This window comes from Stegodyphus dumicola, chromosome 3, assembly GCF_044657685.1.
Source record: "Stegodyphus dumicola isolate Sdum_Otavi_A_Nest chromosome 3, ASM4465768v1".
In the NCBI taxonomy this organism is placed as follows: Eukaryota; Metazoa; Arthropoda; class Arachnida; order Araneae; family Eresidae; genus Stegodyphus; species Stegodyphus dumicola.
The window spans coordinates 173,939,725-173,954,175 of NC_140770.1; the positions used below are offsets into that span (position 1 = coordinate 173,939,725).

At 28.3% G+C, this 14,451-nt stretch overlaps 1 protein-coding gene across 6 annotated transcripts in view; it reads left to right on the plus strand.

Moving 5' to 3' along the window:
• The first annotated feature begins 791 nt into the window (after positions 1-791).
• LOC118192519 (uncharacterized) overlaps positions 792-14,451 on the plus strand; it is a 49,232-nt gene continuing 35,572 nt past the window's right edge. The window contains exons 1-7 of one of the 6 annotated variants that reach the window (XM_085813644.1): positions 970-1,534; positions 1,635-1,675; positions 5,593-5,750; positions 7,696-7,809; positions 7,920-7,988; positions 11,118-11,222; positions 11,323-11,460. Coding sequence is in view for 1 of the 6 variants with exons in the window: in XM_035363516.2 (XP_035219407.1) it covers positions 11,456-11,460 (5 nt within the window). In the remaining 5 variants the exon portion in view is untranslated. Of the gene's footprint in view, positions 946-969; positions 1,676-5,592; positions 5,751-7,695; positions 7,810-7,919; positions 7,989-11,117; positions 11,223-11,322; positions 11,461-14,451 lie in introns of those variants that run through there. The other 5 variants (XM_085813643.1, XM_035363513.2, XM_085813642.1 and 2 more) reach the window with 5 other exon arrangements.

Consider the following 14,451-nt stretch of genomic DNA (forward strand, 5'->3'; position numbering starts at 1 on the left):
AAAATTTGATGGCTCTAAATATCGTTGTTTTTTCACAATACGAGAAACATACATGTATTCATGCAGATTATTTATTATTAAATTTCTTTAAATATAATACAAGGCGATAATATTTGGTGGCAACAATTTGCAAAGTGAAACGAAGTTTATAATAAAACAGAGCAAAATGCCGTTTCGAAACTAATAGCCTTTCTCGACTACCACCTCTTTGGGCTAATAAATTAAATTCACAGTAAATAAAAAATTCTTATGCAGAATTAGAATTAAATTTAAAAAAAATATCACTATAAAATGTTAGCACAATCAATTATTACAGTTTACAATTTTGACATTAGAATAAACGTATAAAAGTTATTAAGGTGTTAAAAGTGTTTATCACTATGATGTATTGTGAAATATAATTGAAAAAAAAACTCCTTCATAAAAATTATGCTATAATATTCACCTATAATCTTAAATAGCAGCACAACTTAGAATTTTAAGCAAAAACTTTAAAAAATTCATTTTTAGGTATTTTAGTATTTTTTATTATTTACACCAATAAAAAGCATAAAAATTATAAGAGAAAATTCTTTGTTTGAAATTTTCTATTAGTTCAGATTTTTTATATATTTTCTAAAAGAAGTAGTTACAAATTTCCTTACAACATAGGAAAAGCTAAACAAATAGCCAGGCCTGAAAGTATGCAACAGCTTTATAATTATTTGGAACGTTAGTTATGCTTGATAAATATGCTAAATTTTTAAAAATCAATCTCAGTTTCAAAAACAAAAATATTTAAAAATTCTAATTTGTGAAATGAGGTGCTACAACCAACTTTTTCTTGACAATTATACCAACTGCAATAGCCAACCATTGTAAGTTTCTGCAAGTCGTCCCTACTCCTCCGGATGTGATCAAGGTGACAGCCGGGAATGCGTCAGAAGAAGGAGAAAAGCCATTTGGGTTAGTCTGTTTCTTATAAGGTCCATGGGTGACAGTCGTTAGTTCTTGGCGTTTGTTTACTTTCGTTGCATCAATAGTTTGATTTGATTTGTGTTGTTAATTTGCTATTATACTAAGTCGGAAGTGGCAAATTGTGCTATAGCGTTGTGTCAGAATTATACACGCCAATACGTTTTTTTTTTTTTTTTTGGCGGAAAAGACTCTTTACAACCAGATAAAATAATTGTAGTGATGTAATTGTAATGATGTAATTTTACATTTTCTGCTATTTTACATTTAAAATTGAAAAATTTCTCATTTTAAATCACTTTTTATCATAATCTTCATTTTGTGGATGAGACTTACATCATAGTGAGATATTTAAACTCAGTGTTATGTTTACCAATACTGAGTACCTGAATGATTAGTTGATAAATTCGCTTATCCAACTTCATTCACATGTTTTGGTTACTTTCTTTGTGTCTCAAACGTAATTCTATGTATTGAAGCAATGTCTGGGTTAATCATTGCGAACTAAGCAAACTGATACATGGTTTAACGTGAGGAAAGAACAATTTCTCGACCACACTATGATGCAAACATCGAATAAGTGAGTGACATATTTCCTTCAGTGTTATTTAACTGATGCATATGTCTAATGTAATTTAATTGATATAACTAAGTGAACTTACACATGCTTGTTCCTGAAGGAAAACAATACTGTGCTGGAATACAAATAGCGAAAGATTAAGTAAGATATTCTCTTCAATGTTATTTAACTGCTGCATATGTTTTAATTTTGATTCCATACAATTTGTATTTAATTATAAGAGAAAGACCTTAAATACTTAACACTATTTTGAGTATAACAAAATTTTAAGAAACAACCTGATATAAATACATTAGTAATTAAAAATATTTAATTTGAATACAGGCTGAATTGAAATTAAGATGTAGGGCAAGTTTATCAGTTTTATTATTGTACATTTATGTATAAGAAATGTATTTTAATTATTTCATTTTTATGTATGGAGGGAAGAATAGGATGTGAAAATCGAAGATTATTTGCTATAGCATATAAACACGCCAGGATAAATGTTATATAGAAATCTTAGGAGTGTAAGGGATTATAAGAGTCCATCTAGATAATACTGAAAATATATGCACTTCTGCTGAAGTTTCAAGTGAATCAGTATAAATAAAAATGATTTATTGATGATGGTAATTTTAAAATGTTATGTAATTATTTTAAATGTTATAAGTCCATTTAAAAGTATAAGGATGGGATATTAAGAAATTTGTAGAATTTTAGGGTAATTAAATATGAATTTATTGATTTAAATCTTATTTTTGCTTGAGTTATGTAATTTAAACTGAAAATCACGATCATATATTTCTGATGGAATGTCAAAGTTCATTTGTATTAAAAAAATTGCATGAGCAATGAAAATAAATAGGAAATACTTACCATGGTTTTAGCAGTTATGCCTTTATGTGCTCTATTCAACAAGATTTATTTAATGCAGACAATACAACACAAAAATATTGAAAAATTACTTTGTTTTACAACATTTATTTCCCTTAATTAACTTGAATATCGTTTTTCATTTTCTAATGCTTTCCTTTAAGGGGATGGTGGACTTTAAAATAGCTAAAAATCAACCGAAATATTGAATTTGCTTTTTTTTTCTCTCATAATATTCCATTTATGTAACTACATCATATGCAAAAAACCGAGTTAAAATATTCTAATTCTTAAATAAGTTACAAACATTTAAAATGTGTAAAAAACGTAAACTTTGCCCTTTAAATTCTGCAGAAAAATCTAAAGAAATGTATTTCAACAGTTATTTACTGAAGTAATAATTTATATATTTGCCCAAAAGAAGTGTTTATTTCTGAAAAAAAGGCTAAAAATGTCAGTCTTGAATTTAACTTTGTTTATGTGAATGCTATACGCCTAGAACAGGAAGAAACAATCTCGTTTTCTCTACTCATTGCAAAAAAGCGTGATCAACGTCGCTTGAACCAAAGCAAAAAAAAAAAAAAGTTTACCTGCTTGGGGGGAAAAAAAAAAAAGAAAAGAAATAGTAAAAAATATTGTAAAACATTAAAAGATAATGTAAATCTAACAAATGAAGGTGAAACATATGATATGAGTGAATTTTAAAAGTTTCATTGGATATAATGCATAAATTGTTTCTACCTCAAACTTCGCTTAGAAAGTCCTCCACGAAGGCATCCCTCCCTTTAGGCAGATAGCCCATGTATGCTTTGCCGTAATTAAATAATCCAATCCAGTTCTCAAACTTCGAAACACGAACGAATTTGCCATATGTTTATTTTTCTCATATTAATATTATGAGATTAAAAATAGTTAAATGATACGAAAATGTTATCTAGTGTCTACATATTCATATTTAAAGTTAATTTGCTGTTTCTCATGATCATGTATTAAAGGAAAGTTTGAAGAAAAACTTTAAACTCGGTTTTCTCAAAACAAAAATTTTCGCAGTTTGTATGTCTTGAAAATGCTGTATGCGTCTCATTTTTAGTTAAAAATGAATGATATTTTGATGAAACATGATATATATTACAATATATCTGTAAATGCGTTTTGGGATATGAGGTTATTAAGAAGTTTAAACTTGTGATAATGTTCAACAAAAGGAGATATTTTTCCGAAAACTGGGTTTAAGTTCACAAAAATCCTTTTTAAAAAGTTCTGATCCATCATATTCAATAACGGATATGCAAAAACCTTTGTCAAGTCTTTATGACAAACTTAAAGGACAAATTAGGAAAGAATATAGAAAATTAGCGTGCAAGGAGCATTTTAAATCTTTAATTAAAATAATTAATTATTTGTTTAAAAATTTTTTAATTTAAAATAAATAAAAATTTTGAACATATTTTATAAACTGATGCTATATATAATACGTATATCTATAAAATTTCTTACTGAAAATACAAAAACTTAAAAAACTAATTTTAAAGTCCACCGTCCACTAGGAAAGGACAACAAAATGCTTAACCAGAAAGTAATATGCCCGGTATTTCCGGTATGTTATTATAACTACCACATATAAAATGATCATTTTGCTTTAGTTTACATTTTTTCTATTACCAAAATCATGTAGCAGACGCGCCGACCCATGTGTCTTGTCACCCGGGTGACGTCACTACCAGCAACCAATGGCACGCTTTTTCCGTTTCTGGCTTAACCTTTAATATTAAAGAACTTTGGTCAGAACACATATTTTATACTATTACATTTAACTGAAACAGAGAAAAAAAAAAAAAAAAAAAAATTTATTTAGCATAATTTTTCTTTGTGTGGTTTCATAACTTGAAATACATTTTCTCATATAATAGTGTGATTGTATAAACTACGTTTTTCTCATACTATAACATTTTTGCGGTCTGAATTGCACAATGCAATGATTTTTTTTTCCAAAACTAAGATTTTTAATTATTCAGTTTTTTTTTAATACATATGTTTGCTTAGTAATTTAATGATTAATCCTCATAGAGTTGGTATTTGCACTGTTGGATAGATGAAAAAACCATTTTCTAAATGAAATGCTTTCATAATGTCTTAATGTAGTTGATGGAATTTTGGTGTGTTTAGTTGATTATGTTAAGAGATTAATTAGAAATCCATTTGCGTGTATGTTTGCAGCATTGGAAAGATTAATTTTAAACAGAAATTTGTATGAAATCTTGCATGACTGAAGAGATCTGATTTTGAAAGAAAGATACAGCATTGCTATGCTAATTAGAAGGAATAATTTTATTGTATTCAGAGGCAAGGATTTCTGTTCTTTATTATTCCCCTTCTGTTTCATTGATCAAAAATTATAAAAGAACTATTTAGGGTTAATACAGTTTCAATGAAATATACTAAAAAGTTTAAAAAATTCTTTTTTATTTATTTTTAAATTAATTTTTTAAAGCTATCATGAGTTTCATAAGCAAAATGTAATTAAAATAAATTTGTACCTTTGCTAACAATGATGGATTTTAAATAACAAATATCAAAGAAAACTAGAGTGATCTGAGTTTGATATGTCATTTTTTTTTTTCTCTGAGTTCTGTGGTGGTGAGGCAATATTCCAATAAGTGGCAACAACATGCCAGCAGCCTTTCATTGCAAGAAAGATGGATAAAGATTTATGCCACTGATTTTACCACCAATATTTAATCCCTTCAGCTCTGTGAGTATCTGAGAGTCCCAATGAAACACATCCATGGATCGTGCATGATTCATCTGTTGTATAATGCAGAATTTATAAGCAGGTCAACACAGCAACTTACTTAGTATGTTGTTTCATTGGAGTATTTCATGCTTCAATAAATATTTGTAGAGGGTTATTATTGTTTATTAAGTTTTTTTTAAATACTTGGAGATTTGGCCAAGCATAAAATTTTAGTACATTCAGTCTTTAATCTGAATTTCATGCCTACTGGTTCATATTTGATAACTCCAAAACAGCAATCTTGGAACTCTCATGATCTGCTAAGTTTTTTCTTTGCTAAGGGAGGATGTATTTAAGGAAACTTATATCCTTGTTGCCCTATGTTTGTAAATGTTTAACTACTAATTATTATATGATTATATGTATTGTCAGATCTGCTGTGTGTAACAATAACTTTTTATTTTATCAGGGGTGTGTGGAATGTTCCATATATCAATCATGCATATTTGGTTCGTGGATCTCTTCTCAAAGATACTGAATACTGAAGTCCATGAGTAAATTATCCTTCATTTATTCATGGACTGCTTGATCCTGATATGGCTTTCTGAAAAAAATTTGCGAGATAAGGTAATTTTATTTTGTAGTAAATTTTTTGTATGTATCTTTTTTTTCTAATTTATAAAAAAGAATCACTAATTTCGAGATTCTCATTTATACTTCATATATCAGAATAAATAAATAATTAAACTGTTTCACGTGCTTTAAGTATGTTACGAGTTCTGTAAAACTGGAACTCCTACAAATTACTTTTCCATTTTATGATCTGGAATCTGAATAATGTGTCATCTTTACTTGTTATCTTTTCTTCACCGTTAGTTAAACTACCTTAGAGTTTGGTTTATCTACTTTCAAGAATAGCCATTAAGATGTTGCTTTTCTGATTTTAAAGATATTGTGAAGCATGAGCTTGTCGATAGCTCTAGTTTTGCTCCAGTTTGATGGAAGATCTTTAACAGATTTAATGAGGACTTACTTTCTAAAATAAATAGAACCGTAATGAAGACCCTTAAAAAAGAGAAACAAAAATACATAAAATAATTAACAATTAGATTAATTAAATAGTAAAAATTTAAATTCATTAAAATGCAAAGAAATAAATAAAAATTTAATACATTATTTTCCAGCACACCAATGAAAAGAGATTTAATAGTTAAAGCATCACTAATGAGAATAAAGAGAATACTGGAAAGAGTATGATAGTCTAGAAGGTAATTTTAATGGAGATCTAAAGGTATGAAAACAGAAGGAGAAGAGTTGAACATTTTCTAACATTGATTCCCTGCAGATGCAATTCAAACTGTCAGGCGGAATGGGTCAGGGAAAATTTCCTCCAAATCTGAGGATTGATATATAAGCTGAGAACAAATGTAATGTTTTTTTCAAGTGAGGATTTTCATTCTCTGTATTTGGTTATATTGTTCCAAAAAGTATGTGAGTGTTGTTTTCTATGAAAAGTCACTAGCACTAGATATGTACTTTCAGAAAGGAAAAATTTACCCACTATCAGAAATTCATTGCCTTTCCTGGAGAATAAAATTTTGACATGTGGATGGTAGTTTTTCCTTTCCTTAAAAGTCTCAGCCTCTGTTAAAGGGTTTCATTTAGAAGTTAAAATCAATTTTTAAGACTTATTAATTATTAAAATAAGAGTTTTGAGAACAAAAGAATTTTCTCTTGAAATTATGAATCAATTACTTAAAAGAAGTCTGAGGGCCTTCTTATTCAGGGTTCTGCTATGCTTTGGTGCAGTATGAGCTCTATATTTCATAAAATGATATTTGTTGAAGCATTTAAAGTTGAGAGTCTCTTTGTTGAGAGTCTGTGTATTTTTGTACTCTCTATAAACTTTTGAGAAATTGTATCAGTATGCTGCGCATTATTTGTGTTTTGTGCAATGAGTTATTAATGAAAACAAATTATGTAAATTATTAGAAAGAGAATAATTTTTTTTTATCTTTTCGGATATATTTTGTAAACTTATTATTCAGGATAAATTAAATTTTTTCATTGTTATTAGTTATAAAAATCTAACCTAATGAGACAGTTTTTAGAAATAATGGTTTGTAAAATATTTGCAATGAATTTTAAAGCATTGGAATTTTGCATTGAATTTTTGTAATTACTGAATGGTCAGGTATAGATACAGATCTAAAAGGAGTATCGGAGCTTATTTTACAATGAAAATATTTTTATAAAATATGAATAGCATCTGTTAATCCAATACATTAATCTTAATTCATATCACATTAACAGTTATTCTGTTTGCTTTTGATGCACTTGAATTTTAAAATATAGGTACATAATTTTCAGGGTAGTTAAAATTTCTGCTTTTCTCACTTTTAAAGCGACAATTAAATTTTTTTTACAATATTCTTTTGATATATCAGAAATTGTTTAGAAATGTGTATATTTTTGCTGAGATTTGAAAAGTTAATTTTTACACTGTTGCTATTAAGAATTTTTAAAAACTGTTCTAGAAATAAAAGTTTTTTTTTTTTTTTATTTATTTCAGGTTATTTTCCTGTATGTTTCTGACCTTAATGATTTTGGGCATCTTATTAATAGTGAATCGTTTGATGCTAGCCATGTTCACAATGAACTCTATGAAATATACACCAATCAAGTGGTAAGTGTAGCATGTTGAAAGTAAGATAATTTTTCTCACTTCATAGATATTTTAATATTTATTCAGATTATTTATTCATTTACTTATTTTATTTTATTTTTTTAAATTAGGATTAGGAACATCGATATGTCCATGAAAACTATTCAAAAGTACTGGATCCCAGTTATGAAGTAGATATGGTATGCAGATATATTCCATGTTCTTTATTATAGATATTTATTCCTTTCTCTGTATATTTTTATATTTTAGAAATATTTATGATATATTTATAAATTTAAGAATTATGAGAGGAAAATTTTCTTGATTTTACTGATTTACATAGCATACACATTATACATTTCATATGAAAACTTAATATTTATATTTAGAGTGTGAGGTATCATTATTAGTTATGTTTGTAGCATGCCGTAAATAAAATCTATAATGGTTGCAGTCATGATCTTAACTGAAGATTTTATTGTTCTTGAAGAACTGAAGATTTTATTGTTCTGCTAAGAACTTTATTAATTGGCCATTTAGTTATCACAGATAAAACGTACTTTGAAGAGTAAGTTTGACTTCAAAAAACCTTGCTAAAACAATAGTTATTTTTTAACCAGGTGATAATCATAACATTGTAAGAACATTTAGAACATAATAGAACAATATAAGAAGCTTTTATTGTTCTTGTCAATGAGACAAAATTTTATTGAGAAGTTTATCATTTGGTTATTATGCATTGCAGCTAAAACTTACCTCAAAGAATGACTCTGGAAAACCTTATTAAAACAGAAATTATTTTTAACCAAGCGATGATCATAGTATTATAAGTATCACAGAACACTGCTCAATTATGAGTTGACCATGATGTATGTTTATTTTTGGCTTTACCTAATTTATTCTGCATATATTCATTTGCATGGTAAATAATGGTCAACATGTTTGAAAATCTTCACATGGTATTTATTTTAAATAGAACATAGGATTTATGGGAATAGTCTCTGTGCTTGTAGTAAGAGGATTTATTTAATAAGTGTAAAATCAGATTTTTATATGATTCTTTTTAAGTAAAAATACTGATTACTTTAATGTTTTAATGAGTAAAATTCAAATTGTTCTTGGCCTTTTATGTGCAAATTTTGCAAAAATAAGCCATAATAAGACTATTTAGTATTTTTGTTGGGTCACTGAGAGTTTAACAATGACGACTGTTTGAACCAGTTCTAAACAATTAATCTTCAAAAGGTTTTTTTTTTTTCCAATTTTTTTTAGTTTAATCCCTTTTGCAAAAAGAAAGCAGACAGGTAAGTTTATGGAAAGTGATTAAGTTGGCAGATATGAATATCTATGCAAATTTTGCATGTAAAGATGGAACTTCATGAATTTCTTTCAATAAAGCGTAATGTATATCCCCACCAAAATAGTGAATATTGCTTTATAGGAACTGAAAAAGTTATCAAAATTCATTCCTCTTTTAAATACATATTTTTAAAAACTTATTCTAATTTCATTGCTTTACTATTAGTTTACGGAAGTAGTGTGGGTGCCTCTGATTGTACCTAAGAAATTACACTAATGACTGTTTTAATTAAAACACCATTAAGAAAAGATTTGTCAGAACTGAAATTACATGATATATATAGAACGGTAAGATATGTAAGTAATTAGCAATACATATCTTGAGCATCAATTACATGACATGTGAGCAGTATAAAAGGAAACAAGTTTTTCTATACAGAACTCAAATTTACTCATTTGCTTGTCTTAAAAGTCTAAGCATACTTCATTAAGATGATGGAAGCCATTTCATGTCCAAATTTACTTCTTATTCACAGTTGTAGTTAATTGTAAGATCCTTTCTTACTTTTTAAGAGAGAAGAGAATAATTCAAAACATCTTCCTTTGTTTTTTTAATGAGTTTGTGAAATAACCAATTGTTTCCTTACATTTCCAGTTATTGCCAAGTGCCATGAAACAGTTGAAAATTGTACATTTAGTGTCTGAGTGATCTCTTATACAGTTTATCATGTTAGTTTGATTAAATCGTGTAATTAATTTGAATAAATAAAGGAAGGATGATGGCCACATATACATTTTTGTATTCTCACATCTCCTGAGTGAAAGTTTGTAAACCAATAGCATGAGGAACTGCTAATAGTTGTTCCTCCACTGAATTTTTTATTGATGTTTTTTACTGCAGTCACTGCAGAATTTCCCAGTTTGAACAAATAAAGTGTGACAACCATAACTGGATGGGTTCTGTGATTTGATTTGATGTTGGTAATATAGAAATAAATACTTCTTTTTCATCAACTATGTGTTTGCTTCCAAATAAATACTTCTTTTGCATCAACTATGTGTTTGCATCCAAATAAATACTTCTATTGCACCAGCTATGAGAGAACTTTTCTAAAAACGTTTCTTCTGCAACCATCAATCAGGACATAGACATCATCAGCATGTGACATCATTCAGCAGCCATTTCACTTGCTACAATCTAATATTTCAATAGTAATATTGGTTTTTGAGTAGTGTATGTGTTGTAGTTATTCAGTAAATTTTTCTGTTGAGGTATCTTTATCATAAAAGCATGAATATCAGCATGAATGAGAATCAAGAATTCAGTTGGATTTTTTTTTCATCAATTTCTTCATTACAGAATATATTGAAAAGTAATTTGAGCAATTACATGAAAACATTATTGGGCTGCTTACAAAGCATGCAATGGATTATCCCAGAAATTTACATTTTTATACTTATCAGAGCTAATATTGATAAAATGCTGCATATGAAACCTTTTCATGTGACCTGTGTGAAAAGGTAACACGTATTTTCCTAAATTGTATTGCAAACTTTCAGTTGTATATTTTTATTTCAGACTCTTTCCACCCACCCAAAATAGTGTGATCACTTAGAAGTTAATAGTTTGATGTATTTCTAATTCATTTAAATATGCATGAGAAATAATAGTTTAAAAACTAAATTTATATTAATTATAATATTTATTTAAATTTATATTATATAACATTACTACTTAATAATGTTACTGTACCTGATACAGCACTGAGAAATGTGGAAAGAGATTTATGTTTTGAATTTTAGATAAATGAAATGAAACATTAAGATGGTTATCTAGACTTTCAGAAGGTTTTAATTTTCAATTAAGGTGATCCCTTAAGTGGGTGATATTCAGTTAACATTATGTTTTAAGAAAAACTGGTCACATACAGAGGTGATTATTTATGAACAGTAATCACATGAACGGTTTCTCTGTAATTACTTTGCTATGAAATATTACATTATTTATTATTTTTTCTTTTATTTGGTAGCCTTGTCCTGATGTTTATTGGTTCCCAGTCATTACTTTAATATTTTGCAAGCATTTAATAGATGAAATGGAAAATTTTGGTCAGTGGTCTGATGGATCAAACAATGTAAAGACTTTTTTTTTTGTTATTGTTTTTGTTCGACCTTTTCAATTTTAACCCAAGTTTATATCATTTAAAAAATGTGTATTTAATTATTTCTTTATAGTATCCTCGTCTAGCTGGAGGTTATGAAAATGTACCAGCAAGAGATATTCACATGAGTCAAGTTGGCCTTGAACAGCAGTGGCTTTGAGAGTAAATAAGACCTGTCCAAGAGAACGTTTTCTTAGGGTATACTCATGATGTAAGTTCATTATATCTATTTTATTTAGCTCAATGTTTTCCAAGCAAAGCTGCATAATTTACATTTTAAAATTACGTAGCTTTGTGAAAGTTTGTTTCATTTCCTTAGTGGAATTTTAATTTACATAGTTAATGTTATCTTTTGACACTTTCACATTATTGTAAGTGGTATTTTAAAGAGCTAAATAAACGTACCAGTTGAAGAGAAAACTTGAAATTTTTATTGCAGTTTCAATTAATAAAAGTATTTTTCTGTTTTTACAGATAAAGCAAAATAACTCCTAAAAAATTAAAAACAATCCTGTAATTCTTTTTAATGCAAGAATGAATTTTGCAATTTTTGTTTTAAAAGTGTAGTCTAAAATTTATAACTTCAGAACATAAAGGTTATAAGCATGCAACATGATTCCTAAATTGCTGATGGAGTAAAAGTTAAAATCATTGTGTGCACCATGCTCGAAGCATGTTGTTGTAATTCTCAACCATTTCTTGGCCTCTTATAGCGACAGTATTAACCCTTCAATGGGTTATGGATGTAAAATTCCGTATAGTATAATGGCTTCCAATTTGTTCCAGCCAGAAATTTCCGTCAGCTCCTGATAAATTCGGTTTTGGTTTGGATGTATATTGGAAGCAAAAGAATCGAGATATAATGTGAGAGAATCATTTTGAAGTTATAACAAGTATCACTTATTCACAGTATTTTGGAAAACTTCAGGATCTCAAGGCCAAACTCTTAACACTCAAAGGGTTAAAGAAGGTGAAGGAAGAACACATTACTGAATATTCTAGAAATATCAATCTTGTAATTTTGAAAATACAGTACTTCCCAATAAAGGACACTCAGTGGATCACCAGACATTTTATCTTTTTGTCCCTTATTCAGAGGGTGCCTATTAAAAAATGTAATTTCATCAGAAATTCAGGTTGTATCAAGCTTTAAATAAATAATATATAAATAGGTAACATAGTCACAAGATTTTATTTGAAGTTAATGAAAACTATTTATTAAAAAAGTTTAATTATTGCAAAAATGGGGAAAGTAAACAATAGAGTTGTAATTACAGAAATTTAGTGAAAATAATCCATTACACCGGTTTTCTTGAAAGTCTGTGCATTGCAAACAATTTTTTCCATGTGGATTTTAAAGTCACTGATAATATTAAGTCCTTCATGTCACCAGTTATGATGATGTCATCAGTTATGATGATTTTTTTTCTAATTAGGTGTATTTTAAACCATCTGTATAGTTTTTTTGTGCCACATTTTATATCTGGCTCTTTATCTTCCTCACTGCTTTATTTCAATATATAACTTTTCAAGTTATATTTATTAAAGCTCACATTATCAACTACAGTTGAAATAAAATATTTTATTTCGTTCTTGATCTTCAGTACACAAGTTTTCATTGATTTCGAAATATTCATGTATTTGAGCACTGTCATTGATTTTGACCAAGTTCAAGCAATTCATTTTGATCAGTAGTGTTTTCACTAAGGGCACTTGAAAGTGGAATATAAAAACCTGCTTCCTAAAATCAGTGCTGAACACAACTTTGTGGTACAGATTTTAGCCTTTGTGATCCACTGAATGGCATTTGATACATCTACAGATTTTGGAAGTTGATCATTCTTTCCACATGCAGCTTGACAAATAACATGCCATAAAAACTGTTTCCTGTAATCAATCTTGAAGCTTTTAATTATGCTTTGATCCAAAGGCTGCAATACTGATGTTGCATTAAGTGGGAAAAGCACTAACTTCTGGGTAGGCTGGCGAATGGTCAAGAAAAAGGAGAATGTTCCTATTTTTTTCTAAACATTGTGTCATCAAAAGCAATCAATTACTTTCACATTATGCTTTGCATTGTCTACGACTTTTTACTGTGGTGGGAATGGATCGATAAAGCTTTTGGATTGATGCATTTGAATCATCTTGGATTTTTGGCTTTTCCAGTTACAAGTTGTTGCTCACGCTCTCCTTGCATGTTACAACAAAGTGGCACAGTGAGACATCCCTTGAAGCTTTTACCACCAGATCACTTTTCTCATTTGAAGCATAATCTTATTATGTAAAATTCTAAAATAACCCATTTTCATATGCACTGTAGATGTTTTTAACCTCATATCCTTTACAAATTCCATTTAGCTTTTTTTATTAGTCTGTTACGTGTTGCATAATCTACTGATTTTTCTTCACCACAAACAGTCTTAAAAGTAATGTCTTTGCTTAAATTTTTCTAACCAGCCATTTGATGCTTTGAAGTTCTGTAGTCTTAGACTTTCACTTCATTGTTCCCTTGTGTATCATTCACTGATCACTAACTTGAAGTCTCAAAAGATTGCTTACAAAGAGCATTATTCCTCTACTTCTGTCTTATTTTTTAAACTTTTTTTCAGTGTCCCTTAGTAAAAGGTAAATACATTAAGGTCCCTTTTCAAAAGGACTGGGACTAACAAAGGTGTCTCTTATGGGAGGTACTAATGTATATGTTTTCTGAGAACTTTCAAGATGTTGTCAGGTCAATGAGAAATCCTTATTTGTTGATGAAATTTTATCTTTTAGAGATTGAGATTTCCTTAATATTTTTTCATAATTCCAACATCTGTGTGCACAGAATCGCAAGGTAATGAAACTACAAATTACATAAGATTATACAGTAAACAAAGTAAAAATTATGCAAAATACATAAAAAATGTAATATTGCAACAAAACAGTATGCATTAACAGTTTTTGCAATCAATTTGAGAAACTTTGCATTCTGAATTTGGCATTCTGAAACATTCATTTAATTAATTTGTTAAGGGTAGGTACTTTGATTAAAATAGGTGCACTTTTTATAGTTTTAGTCTCCTAACCATATTTTTGTATGGCATATAAATTCACTAATCCATTGAGTACTATCTGAAATTTTAAAGTGAAAAATATTTTAGTTATTGCTTAATTTAGTATATTTTATATCTGTATAAACATTTCAAATTTTATCAGATGT